Source organism: Lynx rufus, unplaced genomic scaffold (genome assembly GCF_022079265.1).
Source record: "Lynx rufus isolate CCGP_SWC_20201006 ecotype Redwood Valley unplaced genomic scaffold, mLynRuf1.p SCAF_5, whole genome shotgun sequence".
NCBI classification, from domain to species: domain Eukaryota; kingdom Metazoa; phylum Chordata; class Mammalia; order Carnivora; family Felidae; genus Lynx; species Lynx rufus.
In genome coordinates, this window is record NW_025814867.1 from 52,629,232 (window position 1) to 52,645,758 (window position 16,527).

A 16,527-nucleotide genomic window follows, 5' to 3' on the forward strand; every position below is an offset into this window, starting at 1 on the left:
CATGATCTCACGGTCTGTGAGTTTGAGCCCCATGTCAAGCTTGTCTCTCTTTTAAATTTACACAAAAGCAAAAATAAACTATTGGGACTACATCAAAATAAAAAGCTTCTGCACAATGAACGAAACAATCAACAAAACTAAAAGGCAACCTATGGAATGGGAGAAGATATTTGCAAATGACATGTCAGATAAAGGGCTAGTATCCAAAAATAAAAAGGACTGATACCACTCAACACACACACAAAAAACTGAATAATCCAATTAAAAATGGGCAGAAAACATGAGCAGACATTTCTATAGAAAAGACACACAGGGTGTGTGCCTGGGTGGCTCAGTCAGTGGAGCATCCAACTCTTGATTTTGGCTCAGTTCATGGTCCCAGGGTCATGGGATGGAGCCCTGTTTCAGGCTCTGCACTGAGCGCAGAGCCTGCCTGCTGGCTCGCTCTCTCTCTTTCTCTCTCTCTCTCTCTCTCCTGCCCCTCTCCCCTGCTCATGCTCTCTCTCTAAAAAAAAAAAAAAAAAAGACAGAGAGAAAGAAAGACATACAGGTCAGCCACTGTGGAAAACAGTATGGAGGTTCCTCAAAAAAATTAAAAATAGAATTACTATACGATCTGGTAATTCCACTACTGGGTATTTACCCAAAAATATAAAAACACTAATTTGAGGGGCGCCTGGGTGGCGCAGTCGGTTAAGCGTCCGACTTCAGCCAGGTCACGATCTCACGGTCCGTGAGTTCGAGCCCCGCGTCAGGCTCTGGGCTGATGGCTCGGAGCCTGGAGCCTGTTTCCGATTCTGTGTCTCCCTCTCTCTCTGCCCCTCCCCCGTTCATGCTCTGTCTCTCTCTGTCCCAAAAATAAATAAACGTTGAAAAAAAAATTAAAAAAAACAACAACACTAATTTGAAAAGATATATACACTCCTATGTTTACTGCAACATTATTTACAATAGCCAAACTATGGAAGCAGCCCAAGTGTCCATTGATAGATAAATGGATAAAAAAATGTGGTATATATACATATAGTTGAATAAAAGCAATAAAATCTTGCCATTTGCAACAACATGGATGGAGCTAGAGAGTATACTGCTAAGTGAAATAAGTCAGTCAGAGAAAGACAAATATCATATGATTTCACTCATTTGTATAGTTTAAGAAAACAAATGAATAAAGAATAAAAGAGACCAAAAATAAAAAGACTCTTAACTATAGAAAACAAACAGATGATTACCAGAGGGGAGAAGGGTGGGAGGATGGGTGAAATAGGTGATGGGGATTCAAGCATGTACTTATCATGATGAGGTAACGTACAGAAATGTCGAATCACTATATTGTACACCTGAAACTAATATAACACTGTTAACTATACTGGAATTATAATTTATTTATTATTTATTTTTTTAATGTGTATTTTTGAGAGAGAGAGAAAGAGAGAGCATGAGTGGGGGAGGGGCAGAGAGAGATGGAGACACAGAACCCGAAGCAGGCTCCAGGCTCTGAGCTGTCAGCACACAGCCCTATGCAGGGCTTGAACTCATGGACTATGAGATCATGACCTGAGCCAAAGTTGGACACTTAACCAACTGAGCCACCCAGATGCCCCAGCTATACTGGAATTATTATTTAAAACACACAAAGATATTTCAAAGTAAGCGAACTACAAAGAATGCCTGCATAAACAAACATCTGAGATTAAAAAAAAAAGATATACCAATTGAATTTACATTTATTTATTTATTTTAAGAGAGAGAGACAGAGAGAGAGAGACACAAAGAGAGGTGGGGGAGGAGGAGGAGAGAGAGAAGAGAGAGAGAATCCCAAGCAGCTGACAGCACAGAGCTTGATGCGGGGCTTGAACTCACAAACCGTGAGATCATGACCTGAGCCAAAATCAAGAGATGGATGCTTAACTGACTAAGTCACGCAGGTGCCCCCAATTGGTATCTCTTGAATAACTTTTCCTGAAAGAAGGGATTTATTTTGGGGGTTAATAAAGTCAAGTTTGTTTAGTGTTATCAAATGGCATGAAGGAACTAACAAAATGACTGTACAAAAGGAATGTCACATATTCTTTAAAAAGTTTTGTCAAATTTTATTAATCAATTTAATATTAATAATAGAATAACAGACATCAAAACCAATGATGAAAAAAAAAGAGGAACTTCATATGGAAAATAACTTTTTAAAGGAACCAATGATAAAAAGAAATACAAATCTCAAACAACAAGCTTATACCTACAGGAACTAAAAAAAAGAAGAACAAACAAAGCCAAAGCTAATAGAAGAAAGAAAGAAATATTAGAGCAGAAAGAAATGAAATAGAGACTAAAAAAACACAAAAAAACAAAAACCAGAAAAGATCAATGAAGCCAAGGGCTGCTTCTTTGAAAAAATAAGCAAAATTTATAACTCTTTAGCCAGAATCATCAATAAAAAAAATATTGATCTCAAATAAAATCAGAAATGAAGCAGAATAACTAATGACACTACAAAAATACAAAGGATTAGAAGAGAATATTATGAAAAAGTGTGTGCCAAAAATTAGACAACCTAGAAGAAATGGATAAATTTCTAGAAATACAATTCTCCAAAACTGAACCAGGAAGAAACAGAAAATCTGAACAGACCAATTACTAGTAATAAAATTCAATCAGTAATAATAAAAACTCCCAACAAAAGTCAGAACCAGGCCGGCATTACCCTGATACCAAAACCACATAAAGACACTACAAAGAAAACTAACAGGCCAATGTTTCTAGTGAATATAGATGCAAAAATACTTAACATTATTAGTAAACTGATATCAACAATACATTAAAAAGATCATTCAACAATCGAGTGGGATTTATTCCAGGTATGCAACAGTGGTTCAAAATTCGCAAATCAAGCAACATGATACATCACATCAACATGATACAAGGGAAAGGATAAAAACCATATGATCATCTCTGTAGATGTAGGAAAAACATCTGACAAAATATAACATCCATTCATGATTAAAAACTCTCAACAAAGTAGGAAACATCCCTCAACATATGAAAAGCCCACAGCTAACATCATACTCAATGGTAAAAAACTGAAAGATTGTCTTTAAGATCAAAAAGTAGACAAGGATGTCCACTCTTACCACTGTTATTCAACATAGTACTGAAGTCCTACTTGCGTCAATTAGACAGGAAATAAAATCATCCAAATTGATAAGGAAGAAGTAAAACTTTCACTATTAGCAGATGACATGATACTGTATGTAGAAAACCATTAAGATTTTACCAAAAAAATGATCAAAGTAAGTGAATTCAGTAAACCTGCAGGATACAAAACTAATTACAGAAATCTGTTGCATTTCTATACACTTATAATGAAGTAGCAGAATGAGAAGTTAAGAAAACAATCCCACTGACAATTATGCCAAAAAGAATAAAATACCTAGGAATAGATTTCACCAAGGAGGTGAAATACTTAAACTCTGAAATCTATAAGATACTGCTGATGAAAGAAATTGAAGACAACACAAACAAATGGAAAGGTATACCATGTTTAGGAACTGGAAGAATTAATATTGTTAAAATGTTCATACTGCCCAAAGCAATCTACAGATTTAATGTAATCTCTATCAAAATACCAATAGTATTTTTCACAAAACTAGAACAAACAACCCTAAATTTGTATGGAACCACAAAGAGCCAAGGCAATTTTGACAAAGAAAAACAAAACTAGAAGTATCACAATTCCGGGTTTCAAGATATACTATAAAGCCACAGTAATCAAAACAGCATGGTACTTGCACAGAAATAGACACATAGATCATTGGAACAGAACAGAGAACCCAGAAATAAACCCACACCTAAATGGTCAATTAATCTATGACAAAGTCAAAACTTGACAATGAGGAAAGGCAGTTTCTTCAACAAATGAAAGCTGGACAGTTACATACAAGAAGGAAACTGGACCACTTTCTTACACCATACACAAAAATAAACTCAAAATGGACTGAAGACCTAAATGTGACACCCGAAACCATAAAACTCCTAAAAGAAAGCACAGGCAATATGTTTTAGACACTGCTTTTAGCAACATATTTATGAATATATCTCCTGAGGCAAGGGAAACAAAAGCAAAAATAAACTTTTGGGACTACACCAATATAAAAAGATTTTACACAGCAAAGAAAAACATCAATAAGACAAAAAGGCAACCTACTGAATGGGAGAAGATATTTAAAAATGATTTCTCAGATAAGGAATAAATATCCAAAATATATAAAGGACTCTTTCAACTCAACACACAAAAAAATTCAATCTGATTAAAATTGGGCAGAGGCCTGAATGGACATTTATCCAAAGAAAATAAATAGGTGGCAAACAGACACATGAAAAGATACTCAACATCACTCATTATCAGGGAAATGCAAATCGAAACAAAAATGAAATATCACCTTATACCTGTCAAAATGGCTAAAATAAAAAGATAGGAAATAACAAGTGTCGGCGAGGAGGTAGAGAGAAGAGAACCCTCACACACTGCTGGTGTGAATGTAAATTGCTGCAACCACTATGGAAAACAGTATGGAGGCTCTTCAAAAAATTTCAAAATAGAAATACCACATAATCCAATAATTCTACTATTTGGTATTTACCCAAAGAAAATGAAAATACTAAGTGGAGAAGATATACACACCTTTTGTTCACTGCAGCAATTAACTAACATATGGAAGCAATCTAAGTGTCCATCAATAGATGCATATATAAGAAAGATGTGGTGTGGTATGGAATGGAATATTACTGAGCTATAAAAAAGAAGAAGATCTTGCCATTTGTAACAACATGGATGGACCTAAAGGGTACTATAGTAAATAAAATAAGTAAGGCAGAGAAAGACACATACACTTATATGTGAATGTAGAAAAACAAAACAAAGAAAACAGACTCAGAAATCCAGAGAACTGGTGGTTTTCAGAGGTGGGGAATGGGCAAATGGGTGAATTAGGTGAAGGGGATTAAGAGGTATAAACTTCTCGTCATAAAATAAATAAATTGTGGAGATGAAAAGTACAGCACATGGGGTACAGTCAATAATACTGTAATAACGTTGAATGGTTATAGATGTGCTAACAACAGTTTTTGTGGTAAGCATTAACTAATGTGTAGAATTGTCCAATCACTATGTTGTGCATCTGAAACTAATATAATATTATCAACTATACTGAAATAATAAAAAAAATTTTTTTTTAAATGCTTATTCGATGATGGGCAAATCTTTGTGCTCAGAAGATATTCACTGACGATCCATCCATAGGTGAATCTATGGCTTCATGCATCCATGAAGAAAATGGATTTTAGAAATTTGTACTTAAGGTTATCTGAGCTTGCCTCTCTTGGAGTAGTTGACTTTGTTTACTGTGCAAATGCCCCCCCCCCCCCATCACACTTGCCTAACAGGAACCCCATATTGGGCTACATCCACCTCTGGCCTACTCCATGCCCACACCCAGACAGCTCGGCATGACTGGTCCTCCTTGAAATTCACGAGCCCAGATCTTCAAGGGGCCTGCAGCGGCGCACAATGCCAGGTCCATGCATCCCCCACACTTCCAACACCTCCGCTCTTATCCTTCTCCGACCTGATGACTTTGTCTCTTTCACTGAGAGCACAGAAGCAGGGAGAATTTCCAGGGGCTCCCACCAGGATATCCAGCCCCCTATCAGCAACTATGCCATTGCTTGTCTGCCCTCCCTCCAGGTGAACTCCTCACATTCCTGTCTAAAAGCAGCTCCTAGATTGATCCTATTCTCTTGCCTACTCAAAGATAGGAACTCCAACAATTCTTCCTTTGCTTTCCTGTAAGTCCTACTTTGCCCCTCTCGACTGGATTTTTCTCAGCACCACATAAATACGCTGTTAAATCTCCCAGCCTAAAAATACAACAGAAAACAAACTCTCTTTCAACCCTATGCTCACCCATCCTGTAGCTATAGCCCCTTGTTTTCTGTTGATCCTCGTGTGCAGGATGGTTTAGTGTTGATCTGGCTGTATTTCATGGATGTGAGACACACAAAAAAACTTCCATGCTGTTCTGCCATCTTGGCTCCTCCGCCCCTTGCTTTCCTATACTCCCCTTTACAGCTAAATTTCTTGAAAGAGATGGAATGTCTATTTCTCTTTTCCCAGTCTCTCCCAACATATTCCGCTCAGGCTTTTGCCTGCAATGTGCCAGTGAGATAGCTCTTGACAAGCTCTCCAATGACTTCTGACAGCCTAAATCAAATGGTCAGTCTCAGGCCTCTTCACACACAATTCTCCAGCAGCACTGGATACAGCCAAGCCTCATCCTTAAAACACCTTCTTTTCTTATATCTTCAACCTCTAAAGTTACAAGTGTAGCAGGACTCTCTCAATACAGACCTTCTTTTCTCTATCTACACATTCTCTGTGATGTCATCCACTTTTGTGGCTTTAAATACTACACATGTGGTAGTTTAGTAGAATTTAGAATGCCCCAAATCAAGCTAATTTCTTCCCAGATCTGTTCCTCCTGCAGTCTTCCCCAGTCAGTAAATGAAGACTCTGTCCTTCCAGTTACTCAGGCCAAAGTTGTAAGACTTTTCTCATTCTCCATGACTCTTTTCTCCGTGACTCTTTTCTCCGTGACTTTTCTCATTCTCAGATATACCCACATCAACAAATAGGGTTGGTCTAACTTCAAAATATATAAGAATCCAAACACTTTTCACCACCTCCATGGCTACCACCTGGTCCAAGGCATCCCCAGACCTTGCCTAGATTTTTGCAATACTTTGCTGGTCTCCCTGACTCCGCTCTTGTCTCTGTGTGGTCTGGTGTCAACATAGCAGCCACAATGATGGTATTGTAAGTCAGATCATATCACTCCTGAGCTAAAAACCTCTGAAGAGTAAAATACAAGGTCCTTCCACTGGCCTGCAAAGCCTTACAGGAACTGGTCCTCTCCATTTGATTTCATTTCCCAGTACCCTCCCCTTGCTGACTCTGTTCCAGCCACAGTAACCTCACTGCTATTTCTCCAACCCATCAGCCACATTGATGCTTCAGTTCCCTCTGCCTGAAAAAAATCTTCCCTTGTGGAGGCTTGGCTCACTCACTTCTCCCAGGCCTCTGCCCCACTGTCACCCTGCTCAAATTAGAGGGGCCTTATTTTAGACAATATAAGTAGTAATTCTAACAACACCTTGCATTCCCTTCTCCCTTACTTTTTTTCTATAGCAATCACTACCACCTTTTGATACATATGAATTATTTATTAGTTCACCGTCTTTGTCTTCTCTCACTAGAGTTTCAATGACCGCAGCTACACTGTGTTTTTTCTTCACTGCTATGTCCACAGTCTCTAAAACTATACCTGGCCCATTGCAGGCACAGAAATATTTATTGAATGAATGAAACTGTTGGCATAAAATTAGAAATTCACATTAATTTAGTTTTAGAAAACTGCATTGGTTGTATCTCTTGTGACATAAAAATGACTTTCAGTTTTTTTCTTACCCATTGGTTAACACTGCTGAGCTGTGCCATGTAGTAATGTAAAAACTGGGTTGTCTTTTCCCACATCACATAAGAGCCACCAAGAAAAGCCAAATCCCAAATGGGTCTCAGAGAGGGATCAATATGTCCATGGCTATCTGAGAGAAAGAAAACGAAAACACATTTGTGTTATATTTTGGGGACAAAATTTCAAATGTTTCAATACTGAAATAGGGGCGTAACCTTAAGTCACATCCATCATCTCTTACAGCAAGACCTTGAGCTGGACACATGACTTGTTCTTACCTGTTTCTACATCATATGAAGATTTATGTGCTTCAATTTGTCCTACTGAGTAAAGCCACTATAAAAATCTTATTTGCTGTACTATATCAATGTACTATATTAGTGCACCAGTATAGTACACTAGTACAAATGTATGATATTAAGGCAAAGTAAGAGCTATAAAGATACTCAAAGTTGAAGTCTTGTTAGTTGAGAAGCATCTTTAAATTAGATGGAAAAGTCTATCAATTATTTTTGCTACCTTACCTTCTGTCTGGGTCTACAGTCAATGTGATCGATGGTCTTTGCCAATCTCCAAATATCTTTATCTGATCATTGGCTTTAAAGCTAATCAATGAATTGGTAGTATTTCTGTCAGTGATTTTGAACACATGCAGAAATCAAGAGGGTTTTTTCTGTGGTATTGTTTTTGGAATTGCAATCTTTTTATTTCAGCAAACACTTATAAAAACCTACTTAACTACACTGCTTGAGGTGGGGTTAGTACATTACATTAACACATTATTTTTTGTGACTTTTAGGAACTCAAATTTTAGCAAGTGATTAATTTATGAGATAACTGTTCATGGACCAACATTTCATGAAAAATGGTGGAGATATTCTTGGCTTAAATATAAGCCCAATAATAGTATAATATGTAAGGAATAAGAACAAACTTACTAGGAAACTAATCCTTCTTGGTAAAATAATCATTAGCATAAATTCTTCTCTGTACTGTGGAACTTGGCTGGTTTGTAATGGTAATCAATTCAAAGATCATTCACAGACTGCAGGGGTGATGGGAGGGACACGAAGATGGGTCCCTACCCTCTACTTGTCGACAGTGCAGAAACACAGCTGATACCTTCCGCAAGAGAAGGAGGATCAAAGATCTGATAGAGCACACGGAAGGGAGAGGGACCTTTGGGCTGGAGACATTTGGGGCAAACTTCACAGGGATGAGATTTGAGCTGAGCCCTGGATTCCTGTTGTGTATGTAGGGATGGGAGGGAGACAGTGAAAGCTTCCTTCATCCAGCTCCCCATCACATGATTCATCTTCCAGTGCCATTGTGAGTTCAACAAAACCCGTTACTAGAAAGCAAGTCGGTTACCCCAAACACTGTGAACAGCGTGGACAATTGAAAGTATAAATGCTGGCAGTGCTGCTATAGAATCACTCAGGTGACAGGACTCTGGCTGGTTGTCCCAGGTCTTCAGTCTTTTCCTCTGTAGAGTACTTGGGCTCATGTATAGGAAGTTTGTAAATTCATCAGAAAAAGTGAAAACTGTACTCATAAAAAAAAAAAAAAACACAAATACCTTTTTTGGGGAAAAATAGTTTGGAGCAAGGATATCCTGAAATGGATTTAGATAGCCTCACCTAGCAACTGTAGAGCAAGCTGGACTACAAAACCCCAAGGTCCTGGGGGAGTAAATGCTGAATAGAAGCTGCTGGGATTTGAACTGGTTAATCCGAGGAGACTGCCACAGTTTTGACTGACTTTTGTCTAAAACCGAGCCCTTTCCATTTTAATAGTTTTACAGACAAGCTATAAATAGTGCCATCATATGCTTCCGCTGAATTTAAAATGACAACAGAGGGGCGTGTGGGTGGCTCAGTCGGTTGAGTGTTTGACTTCAGGTCATGATCTCGCAGTTCATAGGTTCAAGCCCCATGTCGGGCTCTGTGCGGACAGCTCAGAGCCTGGAGCCTGCTTCAGATTCTGTGTCTCCCTCTCTCTCTGCCCCCCCCCCTGCTTGCTCATGCTCTGTCTCTCAAAAGTAAACATTAAAAATAATTTTAAAAATGCTAACAGAACTTGTAAATTCTGTTAATAAAAAGGTGCCCTCTATTAAAAAATTTTTTGGAGCTTCAAGCCACATTAAGTTACATTGTTACAGAATGATTCTTGTGGGCACATAGGACTTATTAACTGAACATAATGCAGTTTATCTGCACTATCATAAAGTGTCCAGGGGCGCCTGGGTGGCTCAGTTGGTTAGGCATCCGACTTTGGCTCAGGTCATGATCTCACGGTTTGTGAGTTTCAGCCCCGAGTCAGGCTTGCTGCTGCTTCAGAGCCTCTGACCCTCTCTCTCTCTCTCTGCCCCTCCCCTAGTTGCACATGTGTGCCTGCGAGTGCACTTTCTCTCCCTCACAAAAATAAATAGTTCCAAAAAAGAAAAAGTGTCCAAAACCTAGTGATCCTATAGCAAATATTCAAAGAAAAGGTCCTATACAATTTCTAAAATTTGTGTTCTAAGGAAAATATATAAAATCTTATTTCCCCAGCCAATGCTAAAAGAGAAAAAAAAATCCCTAAATAACTGTAGATTTTAAGCATTAGTCATTAGCCCATTTATTTCAGACACTACTAAATACACACAAATTCGGGGCGCCTGGGTGGCGCAGTCGGTTAAGCGTCCAACTTCAGCTCAGGTCATGATCTCGCGGTCCATGAGTTCGAGCCCCGCGTCAGGCTCTGTGCTGACAGCTCAGAGCCTGGAGCCTGTTTCAGATTCTGTGTCTCCCTCTCTCTCTGACCCTCCCCTGTTCATGCTGTCGCTCCCTGTCTCAAAAATAAATAAACATTAAAAAAATTTTTTTAAAAAACTGGCATAATGAAGCATAGAGATAGAGATAAAGATAAATGGCTGATCACTGCCACCTTCTTAGTAATTGTTTAAAAACAAACTAGAGGGGCGCCTGGGTGGTGCAGTCGGTTAAGCGTCCGACTTCAGCCAGGTCACGATCTCCCGGTCCGTGAGTTCGAGCCCCGCGTCAGGCTCTGGGCTGATGGCTCAGAGCCTGGAGCCTGTTTCCGATTCTGTGTCTCCCTCTCTCTCTGCCCCTCGCCCGTTCATGCTCTGTCTCTCTCTGTCCCAAAAATAAAAAATAAATGTTGGAAAAAAAAATTAAAAAAAAAATAAATACACACAAATTCTACCACAATATAAGATTTGAATTGTTCCTCACAATTCTTTGGAACAGAATTCAAGCGGAGTTGTCAGAGAATTACTATGAGAAACATCCTAAAGCTTCTGAATTTTAGAAAGGCAAGGAGCAGTATTCTGCCTGCAGGTTTTTTTTTTTTTTTAATGTTTATTCATTTTTGAGAGACAGAGATAGAGCATGAGCAGGGGAGGGGCAGAGAGAGAGGGAGACACAGAATCTAAAGCAGGCTCCAGGCTCTGAGCTGTCAGCACAAACCCGGATGCGGGGCTCAAACCCACGGACTGTGAGATCATGACCTGCACTAAAGCCCGACGCTCAACCGACTGAGCCACCCAGGCGCCCCTGCCTGCAGGTTTTTAAGAACACTGGACAGAGCACGGACGCACTCAGGAGTGAAGACCTACGGTCCTTCCACGTTGACACGGGTCTGTTGTTGCTGGGCGAACGAGTGAGCTGCGAGAGAGTGTGGGATGGGGCGGGGGCGGGGGGGTGGGAAGCCGCAGTGCTAGAGCGGTCATATGTCGAGCTCAATACCCAAGCACAAGTCCAGAGATGACTTTTGTGGTTTGGAAAATTGGATTTTCCAGTAAGTGCAGTCTCAACGGCCGCCCACATGCTCTCCTGAGCGCCAGAACAAACGAGCTGTGCTGCGCTTCAGCTGAGTCACTTCAGAGGGCAGGGCTCATTTCTTATTAAAGACGGCTCCACTGCCCATTAGCTCTTGACCTAAAAGGAGATAAACTTGATTCCACTGCAGCCTCCGAGCAAGGCCCTGAGACAGGTTGGCTCTCCCAGCCCTGGTGTGGAAGTCTGTGATGGGCACAGTGGGGATCTGGAATGGTGTCTAATCACTTAAAGTTTCCAAAGCCGCTACCAGAAATCTTTAGAAACGTTGCCTCAGGCTCTGGGCTCAACTTGGAAAACTGCACCCCTACGTGCATATCCTATTACAAAGACCTCTACCTTTTCTTTGAAGGTTCAGCTCTTGCTGAACCTTGTCTAGGATGGGAAGTGGGGAGATTAAGGGGTACTGATAGCTCTTGAGGGCGTTACTATAGCTTCCTGGAGATAAAGAATAGGAAAAGGATACCTCTGCATTTTGTTTCAGTAACAAGGTCTACCACATTCTGAGTTCAAGTGCCACTATGGGGATAAAAATTTAAATGATCATTCTTTTTCTTTTTAATTTTTTTTTTTATGTTTTTATTTATTTTTGAGACAAAGAGAGACAGAGCATGAATGGGGGAGGGTCAGAGAGAGAGGGAGACACAGAATCCGAAACAGGCTCCAGGCTCTGAGCTGTCAGCACAGAGCCCGACACGGGGCTCGAACTCACAGACTGTGAGATCATGACCTGAGCCGAAGTTGGACGCCCAACCGACTGAGCCACCCAGGTGCCCCATAAATAATCATTCTTTTTAAGATTTAGCAATTATATACATTCCTTAATATAGAAATTCCAGACACTGATTCATACCAGGTATGCTGACTACATCCAAGGGGGTTTTGAGTTGCTTCATGTGCTTGTAAAGCAGGTAATCCTCCTGTTGTCTTTTGTTCTTCTCAATGAGTCGTGTACAAGTCACATTAACGGCCGGTCTGGGTTTCTGATTCCTGAAAAACACTCGAGCGGAACATTTCCCCAAACGTTCCTCACCTTCCTGAAATAAAGATTTTGGAATTAAACACAATGGCTACTAATCCCTCCCCACCCACTCCAATACACAGATACACAGAAGACTGAGAAATTCCCTATATGTGGCAGGATGCATTGGCATTAATAGATGCAGGAGTCTTGGCTTTGTAGAAAGTGATTTGTGTGCTCACAACTGAATACAACAGTCCTTCACTATTTGCTGTTATTTAAAGTGCTTCTGACAACCCCCTTATATAATCATGCTGGGCTTACTCCAAAGAAATATCATTGATGTCTATTGAGTACTACTTGGTTCAAACCTCAAGGATAGTGAGTACTTGATTCTCTACCGTGGACCAACAAAATGCTTAGCTGGACCTCAAGCTTGCTAACTCAAACGAAAAGATGACGCTGTCCCCATTAACAAAAATGACAACAGCCTCATACTGCTTTATGAAGTCGGTCCTCCTATTCCAATTTTACAGAGCGAGACACTGAATCTAAAGAGGAATTTACTCCATGTCTCACAGCTAGTAAACGGTAAGCCAGGAATTGAGCTCCTGTCTGTCTGATGCCAGAGCCCTGCCTCTATACTAATTCCATCTCTCTACTCCAGGATCTCATCTGAAAGGAATGTAGGCAGATGCCACCCAAATGGGACTAATTCAAGGGATGTTTTTTGCATTCACATTTAAATGCAGACATATGAGTATTCTGGGATCATCCTCACTTGGTTTCCAATCCAGAGACATCTGGATCTGGACAACTGGGTGCTGTAAGTAAACATCAAATGTAGGACTCAACTGTCAGACAGTCCTTCTCCATCCTTACAGGTCACAGATTCATTACCCCAACAACAAAAAAGCCAGGAACCTATTCCCAGAAAATTGCATGTATGCTCAGAGCATCAACACTGGGCCTAGAATTTGAGGAAGTTTGTGGCCACTCGTCATGGCCCCACCCAGACCCATCCATGGGCCCTGGTTAAGAACTCCTGTTACAGAGTGCTTGGTTGAGCAGTTCACGTCTTTGTACTTTTACAGTTGTTTACACTGGATGGTCGTTTAACCTGGATGGTAACAACCAAAAAAGAAACGCCCAAAACTATTTTGGTTTCAACCAAAAAAGAAACAAAAAAGCACAAACAAATTTCAATCAAAATTGGATCTGCTTAATAAGCCCATTTCTAGCACAGTGTTAACTCAAAAAAACTGAGGTGTGCTTTCCAGTGGTTGACTCCCCTCTCCCCCACCCCGAATCCCATGAGTGCTGGTTTGAATGAGAAGGAGCTTTGGTGGTACATTAAAATCTGAATTATCGGCACAACATAGAAAAAAGGTGAAGGGGGCATCTGGAAGAGGCTTATGGAAGGCAGAAGAGAGGGCTGGCACACAATCTCCTTTGATGTCTAAGCCGTTTCCAGGGAAGAGAAAAGGAACCAGTTTTGTTTTCTTTTTACTTTCCTTTTTGTCCCCTCAAAACAGCTCCACAGAATCAAAGCAAAGCACTCTCATCCTCTGAAATGGAACATTTCAATTAGCTAGCTATGCTCTTTACAGAAACCTATTGCCGGTCAAAATGATCTAGGAAATGTTTTCCCTTTAGCTTTAATCTAACACTTGCAGTTTGCAACGCTAGAATCAAAGGGGTCTTCTTTAAGCTTTAAGAAAATGCTTAATTCTTAGGTGAAGTAGCAAAGTCAGAATACATTGTTATTTTGTTACAACTTGTTTCTATAGACTGGTAAGCATTCCTAGAGAAGACTCAGTCTGGGTTGCGAGGTGGGGGTCCTGCCCCCCTCACCCCCCAGGAAGGAAGCTCTGCCCCTCTGAGACACTTGAATGTGATGCTGCCTGCTCTGACTCAGCACCACACAGAGAGCATCTAGGCTGGTCTTCTCTCCACCCATGTTCCAGCTGCTGACGCCCAGTTTGGCCCAGCACATGGAAGTTCATCTGGCTCTTATTTCTGTGTGAGTCTTCTGGTTACTCCCTTCCCAAGAATGGACGGGTAAAGGAAACTTGGCAAACCATGGCCCACTCGGTCAGGATTGTAGGGACTAACAATGCCTATGGCATACATTGGTACTGCTCTGTGTTTTACAGAAGACTTCTGTATGGAAGCTCCTGGGTTGGCCTCGTGCTAAGTCAGCCCGCTAACAAGAAATGTCACCAGCTGACAGGAGGAAGGCAGGTTGACATTTGAGAGTGTGTCATTCTAAGCATTCAGAGCTGCTAGAAGAGACACCAAGGGGACTGTGAAATTTCCTCCCAGGGGCAAAAGAAGGAGGTGATGGTGGCTCTGTGGGCTGTTTTAAAAGTAGCCCTGCATAAGGCCATGATGTCGAAGGCCTTAAATACTGAGTTCCTGCCCAGCTCCGTTCTCCAGTTCTGGAGAATAGAAAACGAAGCAGAACAAAACAAATGCAAACCTCTGGGTCACTATATATTCAGATTTTCACCTTCTGTTTTTTAAAAATTTTTTTAACATTTATTTTTGAGAGAGGGACAGAGTGAGCTGGGGGAGGGGCAGAGAGAGAGGGAGATATGGAATCCAAAGCCGGCTCCAGGCTCTGAGTTGTCAGCACAGAGCCCGACATGGGGCTCAAACTCAGGAGCTGTGAGATCATGGCCTGAGCCAAAGTCAGATGGTCAACCGACTGAGCCACCCAGGCACCCCCAGATTTTCCCCCTTTAAAAAAATAAATCCATAGGAGTTGCTAATTGGATACTTCACCAATTATGGCAGCTTACCTCTGGGTTATAGCGATCTGTGGTAAACACCAGGTCAACCTGACATTCCTTCTTTGGATTAACCTGAAACATAGAAACCGAATCTTAGCCTGTTAGAAGTTCTGTTAACATCTTCCTATCCAAGAATCACTCTCTTGGGATACCATGGCATGCAAATGGCAGCTATAGCATTTATACTGGAATAAAATCAATGGCTTTTTAGAAGGAGAGAATATCTCAAATTTTGGTCTCATCATGACACTCTGCTTGGTAGTTTGACACCTACAAAGGGGGGTTGAGAAAGGGAAATGGTTGTACTGAGGCAGCCAGGTGACTTTGTGAGAGCAGCTAGATGAGAAACAGACACGTGCATGCGGGTTGGGGGTGAGCACCTCTCCACGGCCTTCCCTGGGCGCAGGGCTGAAGCTGTGAGGCAGGCGGGGGCGGCAGGGGTGGTCAACAGGGGAGCCAGGAACAAGGGTGTACCCGGTAATAAATAAGGGGTTTTCTGATGGCGAGAAGTGAAGACAGAGATGTGGGGCAGGAGTGGCTACTTTCTCTAAGGCGGCTGAGGAGCTGCCCTGAAGGGGGCCTCAGCTGAGCTGGAAGGGACAGCAGGGAAGCAGCCGCCCCCAGACCCAGCAGGCAGACAGGACCTGCCAGCGAGTCAGGAAGTCTGGGACAGGATGGAGTACCGACCCTGACGCTGAAGAAGTCCTCAGCTTTATGCCCTCTCCTTCCCCCAGCAGCTTTCACCAGCAGGCACACTTCTAAACTTTGGGAATGCCTGTTTAGCCTTTTAGACTTTGTAATCACTTCAAATGCCTATTTTTAGAGTATACAAAGCCATATCACTGAGGCAATGTAAACGGTTTAGAAGAGCTTTATGCTATTTGCCATTAACCTTTTTTTTTTTTTTCAGAGAAAAATGATCATTCAGTACAAGGAATATTTTCTAGAGGATATTTCTGCTGCATGGAGCTGAAGTTATTTCATATAGTCTTAAGGTAGACTTTGGAAACATTGATTTCCTTTGAATCTTAGCCCAGGAACACAACAACCAAACAGGACTGTGATTTTAAATAGGCAGATATCATCCACTCCTAGTTCAGATCCTTAAAAAATTCTAGAAAGCTGGAGAATGGAGGGATAGGATTCTCTGGCAACTGTTTGTGTAAAGAATATTTAAACATGTGAATGTATAGATGTTCCTGGGGCAGAGGGAGCCCCAAGAGCACCACACAGGGGCAGTTTTCTTAGGGCTCATTTTCAACCTTGAAAAAGTTCTGGTGTAAGTTGAAATATTGATTTCAGTTTACAGAATTCATACACACAAATTTATCTTCACTCTCTTTCACTGTTTGCCGCAGACCATGCCAATCACAGGGTGGGGGTGGAGTGGGGAATGGGATACAAAG

General features: G+C 41.2%; 1 protein-coding gene across 1 annotated transcript in view; it reads right to left on the minus strand.

Annotated features, from left to right (window-relative positions):
- Positions 1–16,527, minus strand: part of RARRES1 (retinoic acid receptor responder 1) — a 59,329-nt gene that overhangs the window by 24,670 nt on the left and 18,132 nt on the right. The window contains exons 3-5 of the mRNA XM_047100410.1: positions 15,131–15,193; positions 12,219–12,402; positions 7,520–7,656 (exon numbers count right to left, since the gene is read on the minus strand). Coding sequence (XP_046956366.1) covers positions 7,520–7,656; positions 12,219–12,402; positions 15,131–15,193 — 384 coding nt within the window. The remainder of the gene's footprint in view (positions 1–7,519; positions 7,657–12,218; positions 12,403–15,130; positions 15,194–16,527) is intronic.